Here is a 24,104-nt window from a genome sequence, read left to right as displayed (position 1 = left end):
TTTAATGGCTTCATTATTCTTTTTCTAAAGCGTTTTCTTTGTCTTGTCCTGTTGTCATGGCTTTGACAGTTTCAGAGAGTAGAAGACTTTCAGTCTGTAGGATGTCCCTCAACTGGGGTCTGTCCAATGTTTCCTCATGTCCAAGCCCAGGTCCTGACCTTATGGCAGGGATTCCACAGAGAAGACGCTGAACTTTCCTCAGTGCTTCATATCAGGAGGCATGCGGTGTTGACCTGTCCCGACACTGGTGACGTTAACTTTGGTCACCCAAGGTGGTGTCTGCCAGGCTTCTTCACATTAATTGACATTTTTTACCTTTTAGTTGATAAATATTTTGTGAGGAGATACCCTTAGCATTCAGTACTGACTCCTGCCTGAATTAACCACCACTCTGATAATTGCCAAATGATTACCATCCTGTGGAGAACAGCTCTCCCTTCTCCCCAGTTTCTGATTCATTTTGTGTTATGTCAGCAGGAGCTCATGAATTTCTATTTTATTTAGTAAGATGTAATTCATTCATATTATTATTTATTTGAATGTTCATATTGTCCCAGATTTGGCCTGTGGGAGCCCCTTCAAGCTGGCTCCTCTGTCCTTTTAGCATGACTCCACCATGCTTTCAGCACTTGCTTCAGTTCAGTTCAGTTCAGTCGCTCAGTTGTGTCCAACTCTTTGCAACCCCATGAATCGCAGCACGCCAGGCCTCCCTGTCCATCACTAACTCCCAGAGTTCACCCAGACTCACGTCCATCGAGTCAGTGATGCCATCCAGCCATCTCATCCTCTGTCATCCCCTTCTCCTCCTGCCCCCAATCCCTCCCAGCATCAGGGTCTTTTCCAATGAGTCAACTCTTCACATGAGGTGGCCAAAGTACTGGAGTTTCAGCTTTAGCATCATTCCTTCCAAAGAAATCCCAGGGCTGATCTCCTTCAGAGTGGACTGGTTGGATCTCCTTGCACTCCAAGGGACTCTCAAGAGTCTTCTCCAACACCACAGTTCAAAAGCATCAATTCTTTGGCGCTCAGCCTTCTTCACAGTCTAACTCTCACATCCATACATGACCACAGGAAAAACCATAGCCTTGACTAGACAAACCTTTGTTGGCAAAGTAATGTCTCTGCTTCAGCACTTGCTTACTTGTGCCAAAAAGACAACCATTCCAGACTCATCTCAAATTTTCCATGCCCTGCCCGGAAATTGGTCAATTCTCCTTTTAGTGGAAAATGGGGTTTAGAAATCAAGTTTGGATGTTCATTCCTTTGGGGATGTCATTGCTTCTAGGCTCTTTTTGGAGCATGCACACAAGCAAACACAAGCATACACAAACATACAGCTGTGTCTATCTCTGTATGCAGATGGGTAGATAGCTTTTGAAAGTATGAGTTCACAATAATACCTCTAATTCCAATCCAACAGGTTTCTCTCTAGTTTCCCCTTTTCGTATTTGTAATTCCCTTCTCCACCAGTGGGAAACTTGACTCTGGTTACTTATTTGCTCAATTCCCACATATAACTAATTTCCTAGTCACATCAACCACCTCCTCAGCCCCGTCTCCATGGCAACTGCCGGCAAGGGCAGGGCAAGGAGGGAAAGAAGTGGACACACGAAACGCTTAACCGCAGTTCCCCTGAGCAGTGGGCCTGGGAACCGAGAGTTCGATCTGTGCATCCCATCTTCTATAATGCTTGTGTTTCCATACTAGCATGAAATTACCTTTGTAATTTTTAAAATATATTTTTTGAAGAAGGAAAATAATTTTGTGTGTTCTAGGTTCATTTGGTATTGTCTTCTGGGAGACAGGGAGAAGGCACCAAGAGCCAGGTGTGTGGGAATGAAGCTTAAAATGGAGTTGGTTTACCTACGTATCTTTTCTTAGCATCAAAAAGGATATTATTGATATTTTTCTATTTTATTGCCAAACCCTTAGGCAGGCAAGCTGGTATGACCAGGAACCCAGGGTAAGAAACCCAGACTTCATTCCTTCAGACCTGCTTCCCTCCACCAACACCAACTATAATTTTATGCCCCTTGGCTGTTTGAGTCCTCAGCTGAGCCATCTGTTCTGAAGGAGAGCAATCACAAACTAGTTTGAGCTGAGAGGCTGACACCTTTCCATCACCCAATAATGTAACAGCCAAATGAACAAGAAAGTTTATTTCTCTTGCCTCTATGAAAGGTGGAGGTAAGCAGGGCATCTCTGCTCCTCATGGTCACTCAAGGACTTAGGTTCCTTCCAAATCATTGCTCCTCCATTCTAGCCTTTTAGTGTCATTTCCCAAAATGAAGCTGTCCCGTTTGAGGCCTCTGCCATCACTGATGCCCAGTAGGGGTCAACCTCACAGTAGCAAAGTCCTCAGGCCATGCACCCAGTCAAGGTTCAGAAAACTCTTCTAATGGCAGAATCTCTTCGGGGTATTCCAAGTAGATGCCAAGGGGCTTAATTCAGGGACTTAGGTGCTTACACAATCCTGGAGAAGCAGGAGGAACTCTGAGTTCAAGGACAGACTACCAAAGCCACAGCCAGGCAGTGGGAAGCCCCCGCCCCTGCAGCTGCCATTCAACCCTCCAAAGGCAGGGGAGGGGCCCGGGACACTGTTGCCAAGAAACCCCTAGTCCCCTTACCCTGGCTTGTCCATGGACACAGATGGAAGGACAGGCAGTCTGTCTCAATTCCCTGCTGCCAGTCTCACACACCAGTTTCTAGCTAAATCATAGTAACTGGGGACCAGAACTATGAGTACAAGAGGTTCTGGGAAATGGAACTTGGGGTCTCCCTGACTCTGCAATGCAGAAAGGCACCTGGGGAAGGGAGCAAGGAAGGTCCACATTACCTTCCACCCCAGACACAGAGAAATTGCCCCAACGGGGTCACCTCATCAATCTTTGCCTGTCTATTACCCTGCTGCTGCTGCTGCTGCTAAGTCGTTTCAATTGTGTCCAACTCTGTGCGACCCCATAGACGGCAGCCCATCAGGCTCCACCGTCCCTGGGATTCTCCAGGCAAGAACACTGGAGTGGATTGCCATTTCCTTCTCCAATGCATGAAAGTGAAAAGTGAAAGTGAAGTCGCTCAGTCGTGTCTGACTCTTAGCGACCCCACAGACTGCAGCCTACCAGGCTCCTCCATCCATGGGATTTTCCAGGCAAGAGTACTGGAATGGGGTGCCATTGCCTTCTCCGGTCTATTACCCTAGGACCCAGCTGATGGTAACACCCATCCTGGGTGCTCAAAGCCCCCAGCACACCAATTAGATCACAGCTCCAACACAGTTCCTGTTAATCTCCTTAGCTCAGCCAAGACATGAGATAGCAGTGAGCAACAGCTTTAGTAAGGGAAAGCAAAGGATGATATTTTAAAAGGGATCAAAGACTATATAGAGTCATGTTGCTCAGCAGGTTAAGAATCCACCTGCAATGCTAGAGACCCCGGTTTGATTCCTGAGTCACTCAGATCCCCTGGAGAAGGGATAGACTACCCACTCCAGCATTATTGGGCTTCCCTGGTGGCTCAGAGGATAAAGAATCCATCTGCAAAGTGGGAGACCTGGGTTCAATCCCTGGGTTGGGAAGATCCTCCAGAGGAGGGCATGGCAACCCACTCAAGATTCTATACCTGGAGAAGCCCCAATGACAGAGGAGCCTGGCAGGCTACAGTCCATGGGATCACAAAGAGGGGGACATGACTGAGTGACTTTCACTTTTCCTAGAATTGCTATCCAAATAAATTTGGCAATTTCATATAATTATTCACTTTCACATAAATGTGTATTAATATTATTACATATTATTCATTACTTAGTATGTATTATTTTATCTCACATATTTCTGGGAATTAAACTTTACTCCCATGTTCGGAATTCAATTGAAGATAGGGAAAACCACTAGACCATTAAGGTATGATCTAAATCAAATCCCTTACAATTATACAGTGGAAGTGATAAATAGATTCAAGGGATTAGATCTGATAGACAAAGTTCTATGTCTATTAGAACTTTATTAGAGTTCTATTGTCACAGAGGTTCATGACGTTATACAGGAGGAAGTGATCAAGACCATCCCCAAGAAAAAGAAATGCAAAAAGGCAAAATGGTTGTCTGAAGAGGCCTTATAAATAGCTGTGAAAGGAAGAGAAGTGAAAGGCAAAGGAGAAAAGGAAAGATATACCCATTTGAATGCAGAGTTCCAAAAACAGCAAGGAGAGATAAGCCTTCCTCAGTGATCAATGTAAAGAAATAGAGGAAAACAATAGAATAGGAAAGACTAGAGATCTCTTCAAGAAAATTAGAGATAACAAGGGAACATTTCATGCAAAAATGGGCACAATAAAGGACAGAAATGATATGGACCTAACAGAAGCAGAAGATATTAAGAAGAGGTGGCAGAAATACACAGAAGAACTATACAAAAAAGATCTTCATGACCCAGATAATCATGATGGTGAGATCACTCACCTAGAGCCAGACATCCTGGAATGAGAAGTCAAGTGGGCCTTAGGAAGCATTGCTATGAACAAACCTAGTGGAGGTGATAGAATTCCAGTTGAGCTATTTCAAATCCTAAAAGATGATGCTGTGAAAGTGCTGCACTCAATATGCCAGGAAATTTGGAAAACTCAGCAGTGGCCACAGGACCGGAAAAGGTTAGTTTTCATTCCAGTCCCAAAGAAAGGCAATGCCAAAGAATGCTCAAACTACTGCACAATTGCAATCATCTCACACGCTAGTAAAGTAATGCTCAAAATTCTCCGAGCCAGGCTTCAACAGTACGTGAACCATGAACTTCCAGATGTTCAAACTGGATTTAAAAAAGGAAGAGGAACCAGAGATCAAATTGTCAACATCCGCTGGATCATAGAAAAAGCAAGAGAGTTCCAGAAAAACATATACTTCTGCTTTGTGAACTATGCCAATGCCTTCGACTGTGTGGATCAAACAAACTGTGGAAAATTCTGAAAGAGATGGGAATACCAGACCACCTGACCTGCCTCCTGAGAAATCTGTATGCAGGTCAGGAAGCAACAGTTAGAACTGGACATGGAACAACAGAGTTGTTCCAAATCGGGAAAGGAGTACGTCAAGGCTGTATATTGTCACCCTGCTTCTTTAACTTATATGCAGAGTACATCATGAGAAACGCTGGGCTGGAAGAAGCACAAGCTGGAATCAAGATTGCCAGGAGAAATATCAATGACCTTGGATATGCAGATGACACCACCCTTATGGCAGAAAGTGAAGAGGAACTAAAGAGCCTCTTGATTTAAGTGAAAGAAGAGAGTGAAAAAGTTGGCTTAAAGCTCAATATTCAGGAAACAAAGATCATGGCATCTGGTCCCATTACTTCATGGCAAATAGATGGAGAAGCAATGGAAACAGTGACAGACTTTATTTTGGGGGGCTCCAAAATCACTGCAGATGGTGACTACAGCCATGAAATTAAAAGACGCTTGCTCCTTGGAAGAAAGGTTATGACCAACCTAGACAGCATATTAAAAAGCAGAGACATTACTTTGCCAACAAAGGTCTGTCTAGTCAAAGCTATGGTTTTTCCAGTGGTTATGTATGGATGTGAGAGTTGGACTGTGAAGAAGGCTGAGCACTGAAGAATTGATGCTTTTGAACTGTGGTGTTGGAGAAGACTCTTGAGAGTCCCTTGGACTGCAAGGAGATCCAACCAGCCCATCCTAAAGGAAATCAGTCCTGAATATTCATTGGAAGGACTGATGCTGAAGCTGAAACTCCAATACTTTGGCCATCTGATGCAAAGAACTGACTTATTTGAAAAGACCCTGATGCTGGGAAAGATTGAAGGCGGGAGGAGAAGGGGAAAACAGCGGATGAGATGGTTGGATGGCATCACCGACTCAGTGGACATGAGTTTGAGTAAACTCCAGGAGTTGGTGATGGACAGGGAGGCCTGGCATGCTTCAGTCCATGGGGTTGCAGAGTTGGACACAGCTGAGTGGCTGAACTGAACTGAACTTATAAATGGGAAAATTAATGCCAGAGAAGCTGAGTAACTAGCCAAGGTCATACTAGCTGGTCAGTGGCAGGTATGAGCCTACAACTCAGGTTTGCTGTCCACGTGGCAGTCCTTTTTCCTCATGGTCTTGGCCACCTCCATCCCAATTTCTCTGGTCTAGCCCAGTGCCTCCGATTAACCTGGTCCACCAGCACCCAGATCTTGCTCCTCTCTCGAAGTCCTCCTCCCTGTGCCCCACAGCTCACCTTCACTCCCTGGGCATGAGCTGAGGTTAATATCTTGGCCACATCCTCAGCAGAGGTAACAGTGGGTCAGAAGTTCTTCTCCACCAACAGCAAAGAAGAGGAACAGGCCCAACAGGCTCTATCCCCAGGAAGCTGTTTCACGGTCATTTCCCCACTGGGACTCTCAGTTCGTGCCTTTTTCATTTGTGCTTTCCTGCTTTGACCACAGCCAGGAGCCTGGAGCTCTGACTTGGTGCAGAAAGATGTCTGGCAGTGTCGCTAATGGGGTAAATGGAAGCTGAGGGCCTGTGGGGCCACATGGAAGAGCTGAGACATAAGCAGGGCCTGAGGGTTTGTTATGGTCAGAGGAGAAGAGCTTCTGCAGCACAGGGGTTCCTAGGATTTTTGAGCAAGTCATCCAAACTCTAGGCCTCACCTCGCCATCTATAAAGCAGAGATTTTAATAGAAGCTTCCTCAGAGTTGTAGTGAGGAGTCCATCAGGCCATGGGCATAAAAATTACAGCTAAGGCTTATACAGTGGGATCCAGGTCCCATGCACTATTCTAAGTTCCTCATATGCAGTAACTTTCTAAATTCACACAACAGCCTCAAGAGGGAGGGACTCTATTCACCAGAGAAGAAATTGAGACACAAAATCAGGTAACCAGCTTTTCCAGCTAGAAAGGGGCAAAGCTGCATGCATGCTAAGTCGCTTCAGTTGTGTCCAGCTCTTTGCGACCCAGTGGACTGTAGCTTGCCAGGCTCCTCTGTCCATGGGCTTCACCAGGCAAGAATACTAGAGTGGGTTGCCATGTCCTCTTCCAGGGAATCTTCCTGAACCAGGGATTGAACCTGCATCTTTTATGTCTCCTGCATTGTTAGGCGGGTTCTTTACCACCAGCGCCACCTGGGAAGCCCCAGAGCCTGGATCTGTAACCACAAACCTCTCCTGCCTCAGGTGACCCCCACCCCCACTGGAAGTGATTACAAGAACAGCAGTGTGATGATTCACGAACCCGAGTGAATGAACTTCTGGAAACTCGGCTGTTATACAGACAAATCCTCAGTGACAGAGGGAGAGCAATGTTCTGAGTAGTGCAGAAACTGAGAGCAGAGCTGGCTGAAGGGTCCTGAGGTCCAGAGACCCTGCAGCGGAGAAGCCGTGAGAAGCTGTGTGGGGCCATCTCGACAAGGGCGTAGATTGCTGGTCTGACATCCGTACAGCTGGGAGTGGGAAGTGCTTGTCAGCTCTAAGAAGGGTAAGATTGCAACACAAGTTGGGCTCTGGGAAGCGCAAGAGGAAGTGGGGTGCAGGCTGCTTTGAGGGAGCGTAAGGGGAGCTGCGGAGAAGGCAATGGCACCCCACTCCAGTACTCTTGCCTGGAAAATCCCATGGATGGAGGAGCCTGGAAGGCTGTAGTCCATGGGGTCGCTAAGAGTCAGACACGACTGAAGCGACTTAACAGCAGCAGCAGTAAGGGGAGCTGAGAGGCACAATTGTGCTGGGAATATTCTGCTGTGTGGGGCTTATCCTGCAGGAGGAAGTCTAATTAGGCCCAGGTGGCAGCCCCTTGTTCTGTCCTAAATCACCACCACCACCACCCCGAAAAGCAGCCCAGAGTTCCTCACTCTTCTGTGACTCTTGTGAGGCCTGGGGCTTTCATTGACAGCGCCTGGGGTTGTTTGACTGGGAGCGGCAGAGGTTGCTTTTAATAGTAGCAGATCCAGGTGGAGCCATTTATACCTGATCCTTATAAGTGAAAGCAGTAGAAAGGGCAAGGGTCTCCCCAGGAGGCATGGTGTAGGCATACAGGGGTGTTGGAGCAAGGCCCAGGCCCGAATCTGGGCATGTGGGGTAAGTGTTATAAGAATTTTGGAGCATGGAGGGCTGAGACGTCAGCTGGTAGAGGACACTTGGAGTTTCCAACTGTAATGAGTAGGGATACATTCTCCTCTAAACTAGTGACCTCCATTATCCTCAAAAGGTGGTAACATCTTCCTTCAGGATGCATTCTCTCTCCTGACTGAGAAATTATTCTAGAAAACCAGGCCTCAAGGTTCATTTCATCACAACCAAGAAGTCTAGGCCTTCTCCCATGCCAGAGTCTGGATCTCCCCTAAATGACAATATGTAGACCCCAGCCTCCTCAGGTTGGGCCCTCATGCAGAAAAGGACTGGAAACCGTGGCTCTGGGAACAAGGCTGTGGGCACACCCCAGGTGGCGGCGATTGTCGGTCACAGCCCGCTGTTGCCATCTATGCAATCCGAGTGGCAGCTGCAGAAGGGTTCCCACAGTGGAGGCAGAGTGGGACGGGCACCCCGGGGTGACAAGCTGACCACTTCCCCCAGGTCATCTGCAGATTCACTCTGCCTCCCCAGATGGCTCCGTTCAGTCTAGAGAGAACTTAATTCCTCTGCCTTTCTCTTTCTTGGGGAAATTCCAGCCTTCAGAACCTCCTCTAGAGGAGAGAAAGGGCTAGCCTGGACATGAGAATTGACCCTGGAGAGGGAGCTGGAGAGAGTTCTTCACGTTTGCCTGTTCCTCTTCTGTTAGCTCTAGACAACAGACCATGGGTGGGCTGGATGCTCAGCTGCTTGCTGCTCCAGAAGGTCCCCAAATCCAGGTTTCAGGCATCGCAGGACTCCTTCCTCTGGCTCTGAGAAGGGAACAGATGTCCTAACCACCACTCCTCCCTTCCCTACTAGAATGATGGCTTTAAGAGGAACAGAATTTTTATCCGTTTGGTTCCCTGCTAAATCCCCAAAACCTAAAAATGTGCTTGGTAGAAGCACTATGAATAACATAAGCACAATAAATAATCCTTGATTGAATGAATATTAATAAAAAGTAAAATTCTTCAAGTATATTTAATGGTTATGAATCTTTAGACATTAAAGTAACATTGAAATACATAAATCAAAAGTTATTAGAAATCTAAGAAAAACTAGTAATCATAGAGAAATGTTAAATGTAAGAGATTTAAATCCTCTTAGAAAAAGTGATAGGTTGAGTAGACAAAACATAAAAGAGGACATAGAATATCTGAATAATAAAAATTGCAAGCCTAAGCAAATAAATGTGCCTATGGAACATTTATAACATGTGAGCATACACTAGGTCACAAAGAAAATCTCAGTAAATTCCAAGAAAAGAGGACATATTTAATACTGGCTTCTACTTTGCTTTGTGTAAGCTAGGAAAACCCTAAAACAAATAATAGAAAAACATGCAAAGAAAACAATAAGCCCATCTCTCTCTCTCTCTCTATGTGTATATATATATATATACACACATACACACACATATATATATATTGCCATTACTACAAAATTCCTAGGAATCAACTAACAGGAAATCAAATCTAGCGATATAATAAAATAATACCATAACCAAATCGGTTTCTATTCAAAATCTGCAAAAATAACTGACAATTAGGAAATTATTAATGTAATTTATTATGTTAACAGTAAAAGGATAAGATTTTTATTAACATTTTGGTGTATTCTGAAAACCCATTTGACAAAAGCCTGTATCCATTCTTAATTTAGATTATCTCTGGTTATTTGGAATTAAAGGAAATTTCCTTCACTTTATGAAAGCTAATTACCAGAAATCAATGACAAGCAACTTACTGTAAAATTGGAAATAGTCACATTAACATCAGGAACAAGGCAAGCATGCCAGCTATCACTGCTACTGTATAGCATTATTCTGGAGGTCTTACCAATACAATAACAAAAGAAAAAGAAATATGGTATAAATTCCAGAAAAATACAATTACAATTATCATTACTTGCAAGTAACATTGTTTATCCATAAAACCCAATGCAACTTACTAGGGGAAAAAATAAGAACCAGAGTTCTTATCTATGTATTCAATAACACATTTTATGTATGATAAACATGCAAAACTAATAGCTTTCCTTAATACCATAGTATCTTATTAGAGAATATGAGTTTCCAGTTGAAAGTGGTAGATTCAATGCGCACATTCATGTCTATTTGCTCTGAAAATCTGCTATAATGACAGTAAAGAAACAAAAATAAGAAAAACCCATAGTGACAAAGAGAATGAGAGAAAAATCAACAGCAGGCAAGAAATTTCAACAAACTTGGAAGCTGGTAATAGGTGGATGAGTGGTAATTGACTTGTGTGTGTGTGTGTGTGTGTGTGTGTGTATTAATCACTCAGTCGTGTCTCTCTTCATGACCCCATGGACTGTAGCCCACCAGGCTCCTGTGTCCATGGGATTCCCCTGGCAAGAAAACTGGAGAGGGTAGCCATTCCCTTCTCCAGGGGATCTTTGATCCTTGTTGCTTGTGGGAAGGGCTTGGTGATTGGTGGATTTCATCAATTTAAAAAAAGTGAATTTAGTATTTGAGAAAGTTGGGTTTTATTTTATTTTATTGACATATAGTTGATTTACAATGTTGTATTCAATTTGTTGTAAAAAGCTGATTTTTCAAACAAGTGAAAAAGAGGGGCTATGATTTAAAGATATCCAATGGCACCCCACTCCAGTACTCTTGCCTGGAAAATCCCATGGATGAAGGAGCTTGGAAGGCTGAAGTCCATGGGGTCGCTGAGGATCGGACATGACTGAGCAACTTCACTTTCACTTTTCACTTTCATGCATGGAGAAGGAAATGGCAGCCCACTCCAGTATTCTTGCCTGGGGAATCCCAGGGATGGGGGAGCTTGGTGGGCTTCCGTCTATGGGGTCACACAGAGTCGGACACGACTGAAGCAACTTAGTAGTAGTAGTAGTAGAGACAAAGTAGATGCCAACCTCATATTGCAGGGCTCCCATATTGCAGGCAGCTTCTTTACCATCTGAGCTACTGAGAAAATGGAACTGTAACTGGCAGAAGTGGGGAAAGTGAATAAATATCAGGACAACCCTGGTAACTTCACAATCTGAAGGTACTGAGTACCTCTAAATGCAGGGGTGCAGGGCAGACTGAAAAATGGGAGATCCAGTTAAACTTCTCTCTTTTTCATTTAATGTTTATTTATATTGAAGGTTCAGTTCAGTTCATTTCAGCCACTCAGTCGTGTCTGACTCTTTGCGACCCCATGAATTGCAGCACGCCAGGCCTCCCTGTCCATCACCAACTTCCGGAGTTTACCCAAACTCATGTCCATCAAGTCAGTGATGCCATCCAGCCATCTCATCCTCTGTCATCCCCTTCTCCTCCTGCCCCCAATCCCTCCCAGCATCAGGGTCTTTTCCAATGAGTCAACTCTTCGCATGAGGTGGCCCAAGTATTGGAGTTTCAGCTTTAGCATCAGTCCTTCCAATGAACACCCAGGACTGATCTCCTTGCAGTCCAAGGGACTCTCAAGAGTCTTTTCCAACACCACAGTTCAAAAGCATCAATTCTTCGGCACTCAGCTTTCTTCACAGTCCAACTCTCACATCCATACATGACCACTGGAAAAACCATAGCCTTGACTAGTCAGACCTTTGTTGGCAAAGTAATGTCTCTGCTTTTTATTATGCTATCTAGGTTGGTCATAACTTTCCTTCCATATTGAAAGTTAGTTTATTTATAATGTCATGTTGGTTTAAGGTGTACAGCAAAGTGATTCAGTTATGTGTGTGTGTGTGTGTGTGTGTATTCTTTTTCAGACTCTTTTCTTATATAGATTATTACAGAACATTGAGTAGAGTTCCCTGTGTTATACAGTAAATCCTTGTTGCTTATCTGTTTTATATATGCATGTGTGCTCAGTCAGTCAATCATGTCCAACTCTTTGTGACCTTGTGGGCTGTAGCCCACCAGGCTCCTCCGTCCATGGAATTTTCCAGGCAAGAATACTGGAGTGGGTTGCCATTTCCTATTCCAAGGGATCTTCCTGACCCAAGGATCAAACACATGTTTCTTGAGTCTCCTGCTTGGCAGGCAGATTCTTTACCACTGTACCACCTGTTGTTGTTCAGTCACTCAGTCATGTCTGACTCTTTGCGACCCTATGGGCTGCAGCATGCCAGGCTTCCCTGTCCTTCACCATCTCCCAGAGCTTGCTCAAACTCATGTTCATTGAGTCAGTGATGCCATCCAACCATCTCATCCTCTGTCATCCCCTTCTCCTCCTGCCTTCAATCTTTCCCAACGTCAGGGTCTTTTCTAATGACTCAGCTCTTTCACATCAAGTGGCCAAAGTATTGCACCACCTGGGAAGCCCCAATATATATATATATAGTAGATAAATATATATACTACTCTATATTATATATAGTAGAAACATTCGTTAATCCCAAATTCCTAATCTATCTCTTCCCCATACCTTTCCCCTTTGGTAACTGTAAGTTTGTTTTCTATGTCTGTGAGTCTGTTTCTGCATTGTAAATAACTTAATTTGTATAATTTTTTTTAGATTCCACATATAACTGATATCATGTGACATTTGGCTTTGACTTACTTCACTAAGTATGATATTCTCTAAGTCCATCCATGTTGCTGCAGATGGCAATATTTCATCCTTTTTTTATGGCTGAGTAAAGCCCATTTTATATATATATATATATACACACACCACATCTTCTTAAGTCAATCATCTGTTGATGAGTAATTACAAGTTTCTTGATTGCATTCCCGTGAGCTCTCTTTTTCCTTAATGAGAGCTGCATTGCTTTAATTATTGTAGTTGTATAATACATTTTGTTATCCAGTAGGGCAAGTGTCCCCTTTAACTTTTTTCAAAAATTTTTAGATCTGTTTGTGGGAGGTTCTTGGTGATTGATGGATTTCATCAATTTAAAAAAAGTGAAATTTAGTATTTGAGAAAGTTAGGGTTTTTTTTTAATTTTACTGACATAATAGTTGATTTGCAATGTTGCATTAAATTTCTGTTGTAAAAAGTTGACTTTTCAAACAAGTGAAAAAGAGGGGCTATGATTTAATGATATTCAAGATAAAGTAGATGCCAACCTCATGATGTTCTCAAAAATAAATTCCAGGTGGCTCAGTAATATAAATGTAAAAATAAAATTATGAAAGTACCAAAAGAAATGTAGCAAAATGTTATTTCAATCCTTTGATAGAGGAGGAGGGTCCAAGATTAATTAAAAAAAAAAAAAATCAGGAGCCACAAAAGAAAAAGGCCAAAGGAAAAGCCAAAAGGAAAAAAGTGAACACAAATAGGTTAAAGTCCAGTTCAACCAAAGAGATCATAAAAGATAGAACAGATTTCCAGTTCTGGGCATGACGTAGTCACTGGACTAGCCATTCTGCTGTAAGCAACCAAAAAACTGGACAAAACGCATGAACACTATTGTTATCAGACATTGGATAACAGGCAGAGCGAAACTGGCATCTGATTGACTAAGCCCACGACCCTCCTGGGTTTCTTCCTGGAGGATATTTCCAGACCCCTGGGCAGAGGCGGAGGGTCCACACAGGGTGTGGCAGTCACACTAGGCTGAGGAAAGAAAGATGTAAGTTTGGGGAGACTGAACCGACATTCTAGCATTTGGGAGCAGAGTATAAAGTAATGCAGAGAAAGAACTCTATGAAGTGTCCTGGCAGGCTCCAGGAAAGCCCTGGTTTGGGTCTGGGACTGGAGCTGAAGTGACCCCCCTGGGAATAGAAGGTGTGTGTCTGGGGCTCTTTGAGGCCTGTGTGCAGGAAGGAGAGAAAGTCAGTGGGGTTCAGGTCGCCCAGGAGCTTACCCACAAAGAAGAGAGCCACAAGACAGGAGACCATGAACACACCCAAAAAGGCCAGGGTATAAAGTAATGCAGAGTAATGCAGAGAAAGAACTCTAGAAATGTGTCTCGGGTTCCCTGGCCGTGTCGAGGACAGGACCCCAGTATTTGAGGCAAAATATTTGCTCTAGAAATTCTCATTCTAAGTTGAGCTGGCAGAAAGTTGAGTCCCTGGAAGGGTGAGTGGGGGCAAAAAAAGTCAGAGAAACGTCCCTGAGAATTAACAGTCTGAAGACAAGTAAAGTCAGCCACCTGGGAGAAATGAGTTTGGGGAGTGACTTTAAAGGGCTTGGAAAATTCCAGCTCCAGCCCCATCTCCAGCAAAGGAAGTGCCAGGAACGCCTGGGCGGCTGTGACTTCTGGGAGCATATGCTTCTGCCCAGTCATCATAGTTCGTGGTAAACCTCTGCTGTTTGCAACACACCAACTGAAAGGGCCTAGCTATAAAGCCCTTAAACAAAGACGTCCTTATCTCAGAACAGAAGGGACCCTGAGGGAAGGAGAACCAAAGCAGGGAGAAGTGAGCCTGGTGGCTGTCGCAGAGACAAGTCCAAACTTTGGTTCATCGGAGTATTTATTGAGGAGCCGCCATCTGACAGGCCTGCGCTGGTTGCCGAGGGGACATACAGAAACAAGTCTCTTTTTCTTCCTTGAGAAGCTGCTGGTCATGCTGGGTCACGTGATGTGAACATGTTCGAAAGATTTCTTTCAAGAGGACAGGTCAGGAAAAGCAAAGGCTGAATGGAAGGCCCCAGCGAACCAGTGGATTGAGTGGCTCCCAAGGCGTCGTGGAGAAGGGTCTCAGTCCCGCCTGCCCCTGGGCTACAGCTGGACCACAATCTTCTTGCAGATCCAGCGGCAGAGAGCGGAGCAGGATATGTCATTCCACTTCTGCTGCATCTGGACACAGTCCTCCGACTGCCCAATACCATGTTGCCAGTTGTCCGGCTGATTCTCAGCCCAAAACCTGGCAACAAGAGGGCTTCATTCTGCTTGATGAAGGAAGAGTCCCTTCCCCCTGCTGTGGCATGACGAGCTGAAGTGACATGGGTCCCTAAACCCCTGGTGGCCCCAGGTGCCCTGAGGGTGGCTTTGCTGAGGTTGTCCTCCATTCTCAGTAATGGGAAGTGTGTCTAAAGTTACAAGTTCCCCCCACCAGAATTCATATTTAGTGCCTTCAGATGGGGGCAAGGCCCCTTGGGCCCAGGCCTACGTGGTAGGGTATAGGATAGGCAAAAAAAAAAAAAAAAATCCAAACAGCAAGACCCAGTTGCAGGGTGCCTGCCAGCCTCAAGACCTGTCTTATTCTGATGCCCCTGTGAAGGGGTCCAGACAAGGATCACAGCTATGCTGGTGTACACACACATCATACACACACCACACACATCACCCGCACAGTCAAATATACATACACCGTATACACACATCACACACGCACATCATACACATAGATCACACACAGTGCTAACACTTCTTGGACGGGGATACACACGCAGGACAGAGTCTCTAGGCAGATCTGTCCCAGACAGCGCCTGAGATGGCACCAGACAGAGGCAGGACTCACGCACGGCTCCTGGCACGATCAAATGCTGTGCCATCTGTCCAGCGCCAGTGGCCCTCCGTACCGCGGTCAGTGAGGCCAATCCAGTGGTAAACAGAACTCGTGAACTGCATCAGAAATGTCTGTGGAGAAAACGCAGTGTGTGGCAGTGAGCTCGTGTGAGGAGCTTGCCCACCAGGCCACGTGGAAGAGGAATCCATGCCGCGCTCTCCCCAGTCCCAGTGGCATGAAGCCCACTCTTCAGGAGCTGCACTCCCACCCCCCACCACGGGTTCCCTGGTTTTCCAGAGCTAGGGCAGCAGACAGGTCACCTTGGGGAAGTTCAGCTTCTTCCATGGTTACCTGATGAGGAGTGTGGCTTTCCTGGGACAAAGACAGACCTGGCCATGGTTTTCTAAGATGCGTTTTACAAAATAGCATGTCATTTGACAGACAGACAAGAACAGTCTCAGGAAAACCCCAAGGGATGGGTATGACTGTAAGTTAAATTTGGCCAAACGTACAGTGGGTACTTGTCAATAACTTCAGTAAATTCGGATAAGAACATTTGGCGTACGGGCCACTCTGGTGCTCTGTTGCCTTTGTTGCTCTTGTTCAGTCGCTAAATTGTGTCTGACTCTTTGCAACCCCATGGACTGCAGCACACCAGGCCTCCTTGTCCTTCACTATCTCCCAGAGTTTGCTCAGATTCATGTCTGTTGAGTCGGTGATGCCATCCAACCATCTCATCCTCTGAGGTCCCCTTCGCCTTTGCCTTCTGTCTTTCCCAGCATCAGGGTCTTTTCCAATGAGTTGGCTCTTTGCATCAGGTGGCCAAAGTATTGGAGCTCAGCTTCCACAACAGTCCTTCCAATGAATGTTCAGGGTTGATTTCCTTTAGGATTGACTGGTTTGATCTCCTTGCAGTCTGAAGGACTCTCAAGAGTCTTCTCCAGCACCACAATTTGAAAGCATCAATTCTTCAGTGCTCAGCTGTCTTTATGGCCTCAAACTCATACGTTTGTCTGGCCTTCCCAAGAAGCCTGGATTGTCTGCTCATGGGCCTTCCATAGCCATGAGATGAACTGACATTAAAATCAAGATTGACAACTAGAGAAGAAGCCTGAGAGGAAGACGAGGGGATGGGGAGGCAAGGAGGCACCCAGCACATTGAGCGTAGCTACCTGGTGCCCCTCCCTCTGCCCTTCCTTTCTGCTGACCCCTCTGGGGTCTCCCTCATTCACTGAGGACATTGGGTTTGCTGTCAGTGCTTATACCTCCAGTGCAAGATGTTCATCAGAATTCAATAAATATTTGCTCCTTGACTGACAGAGGAGACGTGAAGGACTGCCATGCCCACTCCAAGAGGGGAAGGCCAAAGCACAAAGCCCCTGACCCCACATCAGTCCCAGAAGCAGCACCCCAAGCTCACAGCTCTGACCTTCTCCTCCTCTGAGGTCACCGAGGCCAGGTGGGCTCCATGGGACACACAGAACTGCTCGGCCTCCTGCCACGTCTTCTCGGCAGAAGAAAAGTAATACCAGCTCCCACTGTAGAACTTCCAGCCTTGCAGGAACAGCTGTAAAAGTTGATCTGGAGCAAAGGTGGGGAAGGAGAGAGAACAGGGAGCTGGCTGTAGATCCTGCTCCCTCCAGGGACTAACCTCTGAGGGTTACAAGCCCCTGCAACACTTGATGCCCTCAGCTACAGGGCCACAGTCTGGGAGGCTGCACCCCCAGCCCACGACCCGACAGAGCAGAGGAGCAGCTCAGGACATCTGGCTCCATCACCCAGGGGTATTCAGACAGCTCTGCTACCTGGCCATATCCTTTCAAGGCTCTTGTTTCCTAGCTGTACTACTCACTTTCCCAACTCGTTGCTACCACCTGCTTGTCCCCTGCATCTTGGTCCCCTTCATTTCCCTGGGAGCGTTCACAGCCATCCTGTATCTTCACTCATTCCGTTGACTTCATCTCCATCTACTTCAGCTGACCACACCAAGAACCACACTTGGGACCTTGTCATCCCCTGCCTGACCTCACAATTTCAGGCCCTAATGGCTCATCCTATCAGCACAAGCCCCGATTCCCTCAGCTATTTCATCCCCCTCTGTCCTGACACTCTGTTAACAGCCTCCTAATCACAGCTCCTTGAAATGGTGCCAAAACAGACTCATTCATTCATGTATTCTTTTATTCAATATACCTTAACTTCTATAAATCAGGAGCCTTTATACAAAGATCTATTAGACATGATTCATGCCCTCAAGGGAATTACTGTCCAGCAAATGAGACAGACATAAAAAATGGTATTGAAGATGCATTGACTGGAAACCATGGCATGTTAGAGGCACTAAAGAGGGTGTGATCTCCTTCAGCTGAGCTGGAAACAGGGCTCAGGAAGGACCCTAGGTGAGGATTCACTTGAGCTGAGTCTTCAAAGACGGAGGAAGAGTTTGCCAGATGGGCAAGGAGAGAATTCCAGGTGGGGGAGAGAGTCATTGCAAAAGCACAAAGGTGTGAAACAGCACGGTGCAGCCTCATCTGTTCAAGGACTTTATGGCCAACGCACAGGCTTCTCAGGTGGCACTAGTGATAAAGCACTTGTCTGCCAATGCAGGAGATGTAGGAGATGCAAGTTCGATCCCTGGGTAGGGAAGATCCCCTAAAGGAGGGCATGGCAATCCACTCCAGTATTCTTGCCTGAAGAATCCCATGGACAGAGGAGCCTGAAGGGTTATAGCCCGTAGGGTCACAAAGACTTGAACACAAGTGAAGCAGCTGAGCGCACGCGCAGACACAGTCAAAGCACAAAGGATGGGAGATGAACGTGGACAGGGTCACCAGTGCTAAATCATACATCCTGTGTGAAGGAGTTTGGGTTTTTTCCTGGCAACAGTGGGAAGCCCTGGAGGGTTTGAAGAAAGATCGTAATATGCTCAGATTTGCCTCAAGATGGTGTGGTTGCTGAACAAGAAGAAGGCAATCTTAATGGGAGAGACACCAGTTACAACGCAATTACAAATGTTTGAATGATAGATGGTGAGTGTGTAAACCAGGGTTTTTCAAAGTGTGGTCCTAGGTGCACCAGCATTAGCACCCTGGGCTTGGTAGAAATGCCAGTTCTCAGACTCACCCCAGCCTAGCTGAATTCAGAATTGTTTTTTGACAATCTGCATTTAACAAACTCTCCAGGTGATTCTGATACACTCCAAAGTCTGAGAAACAGCAGTCCAAACCAAGAATTGGCAGACTACAGCCTGCCAGCAGCTTCTTTTCACAAATGAAGGTTGTTTTTTTTTACTTTTAAATTTATTTATTTTTTAATTGAAGGATAGTTACTTTACAGAATTTGTATACCTATGGAACACAGCCATGCCCTTCAGTTGACAGATGGTCTTCAGATGCTTAATCATTACAACAGTAGAGATGTTGCAACAGAGACTGTTAAGCCAGAAGCTCAAAACATCAACTGTTTGGCCCTTTAAGAAAAGAAATTAAACTAATGGTTCTTAGCCCTGACTGACCATTAGAACCACCTAATTTTTTTTTAAAGAATTTTTAAAAGAATTTTTAAAGGAAATTTTAAAAGAAATTTTAAAAGGAATTTTTAAAAGAAAATTCTGGTGCTAGGCTGCATCCCAGAACAAGTGCCTACCCTCCCAAAGAAAAGTTAGAGTTCTGGAGGTGGGTTCCAGGCTTCAGTTTTATAAAAACTCATTGGGTGATTTCAGTGTGCCCCAAGGTGGAGAAACATTCGTCCCTACCAAAGCAGGAGCAAGGCAGAGGGAGTGGGGAGGGCAGCAGGGGGGCGTGGGAGACATGTCAAGAAGGGAAGACTTCCAGGCTTCCAACAGACAGACAGGGACAGAGCGAAACAGCAGAGCAGGCGTTCAGTGCTGTCTCCCAAGCCCCTCATTTGTCAGCCTCAAGGAATTTCACCAAAATATTAGCAGTGGTTATTTTTTCAAGAGACATTTTTACAGAAACACAAGTTATCATATTCTCATCTTTCTCTTTTTCAATATTTGCCATGTCTGCAATTAATATGTAGGTTTTGAGATATAAGTATGGATGGCACAGCTGGTTTTTTAATCCCTGCTTCTACCCTCTCATATCCCTCACCTCAGCCTCATCTTCTGTTCTCAGCCAAGGCCCTTGAAGGACTGGGGCACCTTCATCTCTCACTCACTTGCTACTGACGTGGTCTGGTCTCCAGGCCACATACAACTCTCCACTGAAACTTTATTCCAATGACCTGCTAACTGCCCAGAGTTAGTGGGTGCTTACTGGCTTCTTTACCTGGGGCTCTTAGACATTTGCCGGAACCAGGCACACTGTTCATGAGATGCTCTCCTTCCTTGACTTCCCAAACTGCACACTTCCTAATTCCCCTCCTGCCTCTGAGACTGCCCTCTCCAGTCTCCTTCAAAAACACTTCTTTCCCTTCTTGCCACCTAAAAGTTGACTTCCTGTTTCCACCCTCAGCTTCCTTCTCACGAAGCATCTCATCTCATGCAAACTCCTGCGTTCCCACTGCCACAACCAGAACCAGCGTACCCAGGGCTCCCGCATCTCTGTCTGCAGCAGGACCACTCTCCTACACCCCCGACAGCCTACAGGTGATGGCCACGTGAATACCCGCATGGCATCTCAGATTCAAAACACTCAAACCTCACAGCTTGTCTTCTCCTTTTATTCCCTGTCTCAGTCTATAGATCCATCCAGTCAGCCTCCTTGAAATTCTTTGACAAATACTCATTTCCAAAAGGATGAAACCCAAACTCAGAGCCATTCCGCATCTAGCTGGTGTCTCTGCAGAGCTGCCTCCCTTTCTCTCACAGTGTTTTTTCAACTGCCGTCATCAACCCACTGGTGGATTTTGTTGAAGTTATTGTGGGGAGAGGGAGTTTGGAGACTAGACAATAAAATATGAGTGCATTCATGTGGTAAAAGCTTTGCTTTTTGAAATGTGTATATGTGTGAGAGAGACGCATAATTATAACTAGAGATGGTTGGATGGCATCATTGACTCAATGGATATGAGTCTGAGCAAACTCTGGGAGATGGTGAAGGACAGGGAAGCCTAGCATGCTGCAGTCCATGGGATCATAAAGAGCTGGACATGACTGAGCAACTGAACAAGAAACAACATGATGTAAAATGAATTTTATGCTGTGATTACATGTTTGAAAGCCACTGCTCTGACTCTTACCTACTGTCTTTTCGGCTTGTGTCTCCTCAACTGCCCTCTTGGCCATGGTCCAGTCAGACAGAACTACCAGAAGTTTCTTAAACCTCATGGTTCACATCTCCATGCCTGTGACCTGCTGTTCCCTTATCCTATCTGCTTGGAAAACGCCTACTCATCTTTCAGGCCTCAGTTCAAAGGCCAAATTCCCACTGAAGCATCTTTGATCTTTTATCCTCCAGAAAATTTCCTCCCTCCTTGGAAGATCCTTGTCGGCACCAGAGGACATCAGCCCTGAGAAGACCCCTTCTTGTCCTTTCTTTTGTTCCTCCCCACCCCCCAGTTTCTAGACCTACTCCCAACATTGCACCTCTCAGGCCTTTTGTGCAAGGCTGCTCCACCCGCCTATAAGCTTCAAGGGCTGCTGCTGCTGCTGCTAAGTCACTTCAGTCGTGTCCGATTCTGTGTGACCCCATAGATGGCAGCCCACCAGGCTTCCCCGTCCCTGGGATTCTCCAGGCAATAACACTGGAGTGGGTTGCCATTTCCTTCTCCAATGCATGAAAGTGAAAAGTGAAAGTGAAGTCACTCAGTCGTGTCCGACTCTAGTGACCCCATGGACTGCAGCCTACCAGGCTCCTCTGTCCATGGGATTTTCCAGGCAAAAGTACTGGAGTGGGGTGCCATTGCCTTCTCCAAGGGCAGGCATCACATTTTGTTAATCTTTATGATCCTGACACATCCTAGGGCCTCAGGAAATTTTTGACAGATGTATACAGGAATGCTGTACTTTGTTAAATGCTTTATGTGTGTTAAGTCATTTGATCCTCACTGGGGAGCAAGTATTATTTTCCCTACTTTGCAGGTGAGAAAAGGGAAGCTCATAGAAAGTGAACAACTTGAGAAAAACCACAGCATCTGGGCTAGTCAAAAGTTGGAAATAAGGCTGTCTGGCCCTGCTAGCACACTCTGTCCCTATTATACACCATAGGGACAGACTGCGTTTGTTTCCCAGATGTAGGTTTTGTCACTCTGGTCAGAGAGTAAGCAGGGATTACATCACCTTTGGTTGGATCTAGCACCTCTCGAGCACCCACACTCCTTCCCCGGGGATGCATGTTGAAATAAGCAAGAGGCCGAAGGGACAGGAGACTCTGCCCTCCCCAGGCCCCTCCTTGCACTTACTTTGGTTCCTCTGGAGCTGCTCCTGTGAAGCCAAGGCTGTGCGGAAGGACTCCAGGCTTCTCTGCTGCTCCTGGATTGTTGTCCTCAGTGTTTTGGTGTTCCCCAAATCCTTTCTTAATGTCTGGATCTCAGTTCTGGCCTCCTGCAGACTTCTCTCTAACATTTGGGTCTGGGACTGTAAGGCTGCGGCATCCTTCATTCCTTGTTTTAAGGTCTGTATCTCTTGGCTGGCATTTCTCAAAAGACCATTTAACACCTGAATCTTGGAACTTAAGGCAATGGCACTTTCCAGCTCTGTTTTTAATACTCTCATCTCAGCATCTGTCTGCTCCAGGCGACTGCTTGCTGTTTGGGTCTGGGCAGTGACATTTTCCAAATCTCTTTTTAACAAGTGAATCTCACCTCCAGCCCTTTCCAAATGACTTCTTAACACCTGGATCTGAGCACTGGTGTTGTCTAAACTGCCTCTTACAAAGGTCTGGGTCTGAGAGTTTAAAGCATTTGCATTTTGCAGACTTCCCTTTAACCTCTGCATCTCAGCAGTGGTGCTTTCCAAACTACTCCTTAAAACCTGATGGTGGGCCCTTAAATCACTGACACTATCCAGATCACCTCTTAAAACATGGATCTGGGCATTAACATTCTTTAAACTACTGTTTGCCAATCGGACCTCAGCGTTTGCCGTTTCTAACCCTGCCTTCAACACCTGGATCTCCGTGTTGGCATTTTCTAAGCCTCTGCTTAACACAAGGAGCTCGATGCTAGTGTTTTCTAAACTGCTTTTAAAGAAACCCTGGATCTGGGAATTTGAACCATTTGCCTCTTCTAGATCTCCCTGTAGCTTCTGAATCTTAGAAGTGGTCTCCTCCAAGGAACTCCTTAACAGCTGGGTCTGGAAACTCAAGGCACTGGTGTCCTTCAGGAGGCCTTTTAGCATCTGGATGTCAGCACTGGCACTTTCCAGATCACCACCGAGCATCTGCATCTGAGAACTGACATTGTCCACTCTGCATGTCAATAGCTGGATCTCCACGCTCCAGGTGCTGGTGTTCTCCATATGTCCTTTAAACAACTGGACAGCCTCTTGGAACTCCGCCACCCTGACCGAGTGGTAGGGATCTGGAGGGAGGAAATGGAGAAAGCAGCCAAAGAGGCCCATCATGTAGGGAAGCGTTCTTAAAATCTCCAAGGTAAATATCTGCAGCACAACCCTGAGCTCTCCTCAAGCAGCCTATAACCACCCAGGCCCTGGGGCTGGACCACCTGAGAATGTAAAGCCAAAAACAAAATAAAGGTCTATTTAGTGAACCAGGAAGCAGAAGGATTGAAATACTTGCCTACTGGATTATTCTGCCATCGTGATTGAACTTGAAAATAACTGATTAAATCACTGAGAGCTGTTGATGTTTAATTCAGCTGAAGTTTCACCATTAGATATTAATGGGTCATTACGGAAAGACAACAGGTATGAATCAAACCCATGTTTATTCCTACGCTATATTTGTACACCAAGCATGAAACCTCTTGATTCACAATTGTGACTTCCTAAAAACTATGTAGGCCACAAACATAGATATTTTCTGATCACAACTTCATGGGGGGAAGAAAACAGAAACAAAATAAAATAGGTACCCATGGAGGAAATTTTCTTCTCAATGCACAGGGCTATGTGGAAGTCCCCCGACGACACTGAACCCTGAACTGCAATGGCACCTCCAGGGCCACATTGTGCAAGGGTCCCTATCGAACCATTTGAGGACATGGGAGACCCTAGTGAAAGGCTTTGGTCGTTTCGTCATTCAAGGAAACTCTGCAGCATCCCACCAAACCCCCTGCAGTTGCACCCTCTGTGCACCCATGAGCTAGAATGTGAGCTCAGACATTCACGGCGTGAGGCGCCCATTCCAGCCTCCTTTCAGAAACAGGGAGAAGGACCCGAATAAGCAGAGACCCTTTCTGGAGGATTCCTGCCCTACTTCTAAAGCTCTGCCTAGGTAGGTATGTGAGACCTGAGCCACTGTGCTGAGGTAAGACCAGGAGGGCCTTAAATCAATGGGACAGAAGAGAGAATGTACACAAATATGGACAATTGGTTTCCAACAAAGATACAAAGGAGAAAGGATAACTTTTTCGACTGATGGTGCTGGAACAACTGTACACCCATTTGCAAAAAGGAAAAATGAACTTCAGTCCATATCTTGCATCATTATTCAAAACATTAACTCAAAATGAATCATAGATCTAAATGTAAAACCCCAAAACTATA

General features: G+C 45.6%; 1 protein-coding gene and 1 long non-coding RNA gene across 3 annotated transcripts; one reads left to right on the top strand and one right to left on the bottom strand.

Annotated features, from left to right (window-relative positions):
- The first annotated feature begins 6,148 nt into the window (after positions 1-6,148).
- On the top strand, positions 6,149-8,696 carry LOC129622885 (uncharacterized). Its single transcript, XR_008700169.1, has 2 exons — positions 6,149-6,869; positions 7,168-8,696. It is a non-coding gene; the product is annotated as an uncharacterized LOC129622885 (long non-coding RNA).
- A 5,800-nt stretch (positions 8,697-14,496) lies between these two features.
- CLEC4F (C-type lectin domain family 4 member F) lies at positions 14,497-23,043 on the bottom strand. 2 transcript variants are annotated; one of them, XM_055539720.1, is made up of 4 exons: positions 21,839-23,043; positions 16,905-17,056; positions 15,492-15,606; positions 14,497-14,890 (listed from the first exon to the last, which is right to left on the bottom strand). In XM_055539720.1, the coding sequence occupies exons 1-4, from the start codon at positions 22,998-23,000 to the stop codon at positions 14,589-14,591; spliced, it is 1,731 nt and encodes a 576-aa protein (XP_055395695.1). In that variant the 5' UTR covers positions 23,001-23,043; the 3' UTR covers positions 14,497-14,588. The 2 variants fall into 2 exon arrangements, with proteins under 2 accessions (XP_055395695.1, XP_055395696.1); XM_055539721.1 differs by having other exon boundaries at positions 14,608-14,890; positions 15,488-15,606.
- Positions 23,044-24,104: the final 1,061 nt, after the last annotated feature.

Source organism: Bubalus kerabau, chromosome 11 (genome assembly GCF_029407905.1).
Source record: "Bubalus kerabau isolate K-KA32 ecotype Philippines breed swamp buffalo chromosome 11, PCC_UOA_SB_1v2, whole genome shotgun sequence".
NCBI classification, from domain to species: Eukaryota; Metazoa; Chordata; class Mammalia; order Artiodactyla; family Bovidae; genus Bubalus; species Bubalus kerabau.
The sequence above is the reverse complement of the archived record's forward strand: the minus strand, read 5'-3'. Positions and strand labels throughout refer to the sequence as shown.

Bases quoted from the DNA above. Each gene is read 5' to 3' on its own strand.
- CLEC4F (XM_055539720.1), bottom strand. From the start codon at position 23,000: ATGATGGGCCTCTTTGGCTGCTTTCTCCATTTCCTCCCTCCAGATCCC. The intron at 17,057-21,838 runs GTAAGTGCAAGG...CCTTTGCTCCAG, and splicing joins GCAGCTCCAGAGGAACCAAA to ATCAACTTTTACAGCTGTTC. The intron at 14,891-15,491 runs GTGCGTGAGTCC...TCTTGTTGCCAG, and splicing joins ATTTGATCGTGCCAGGAGCC to GTTTTGGGCTGAGAATCAGC.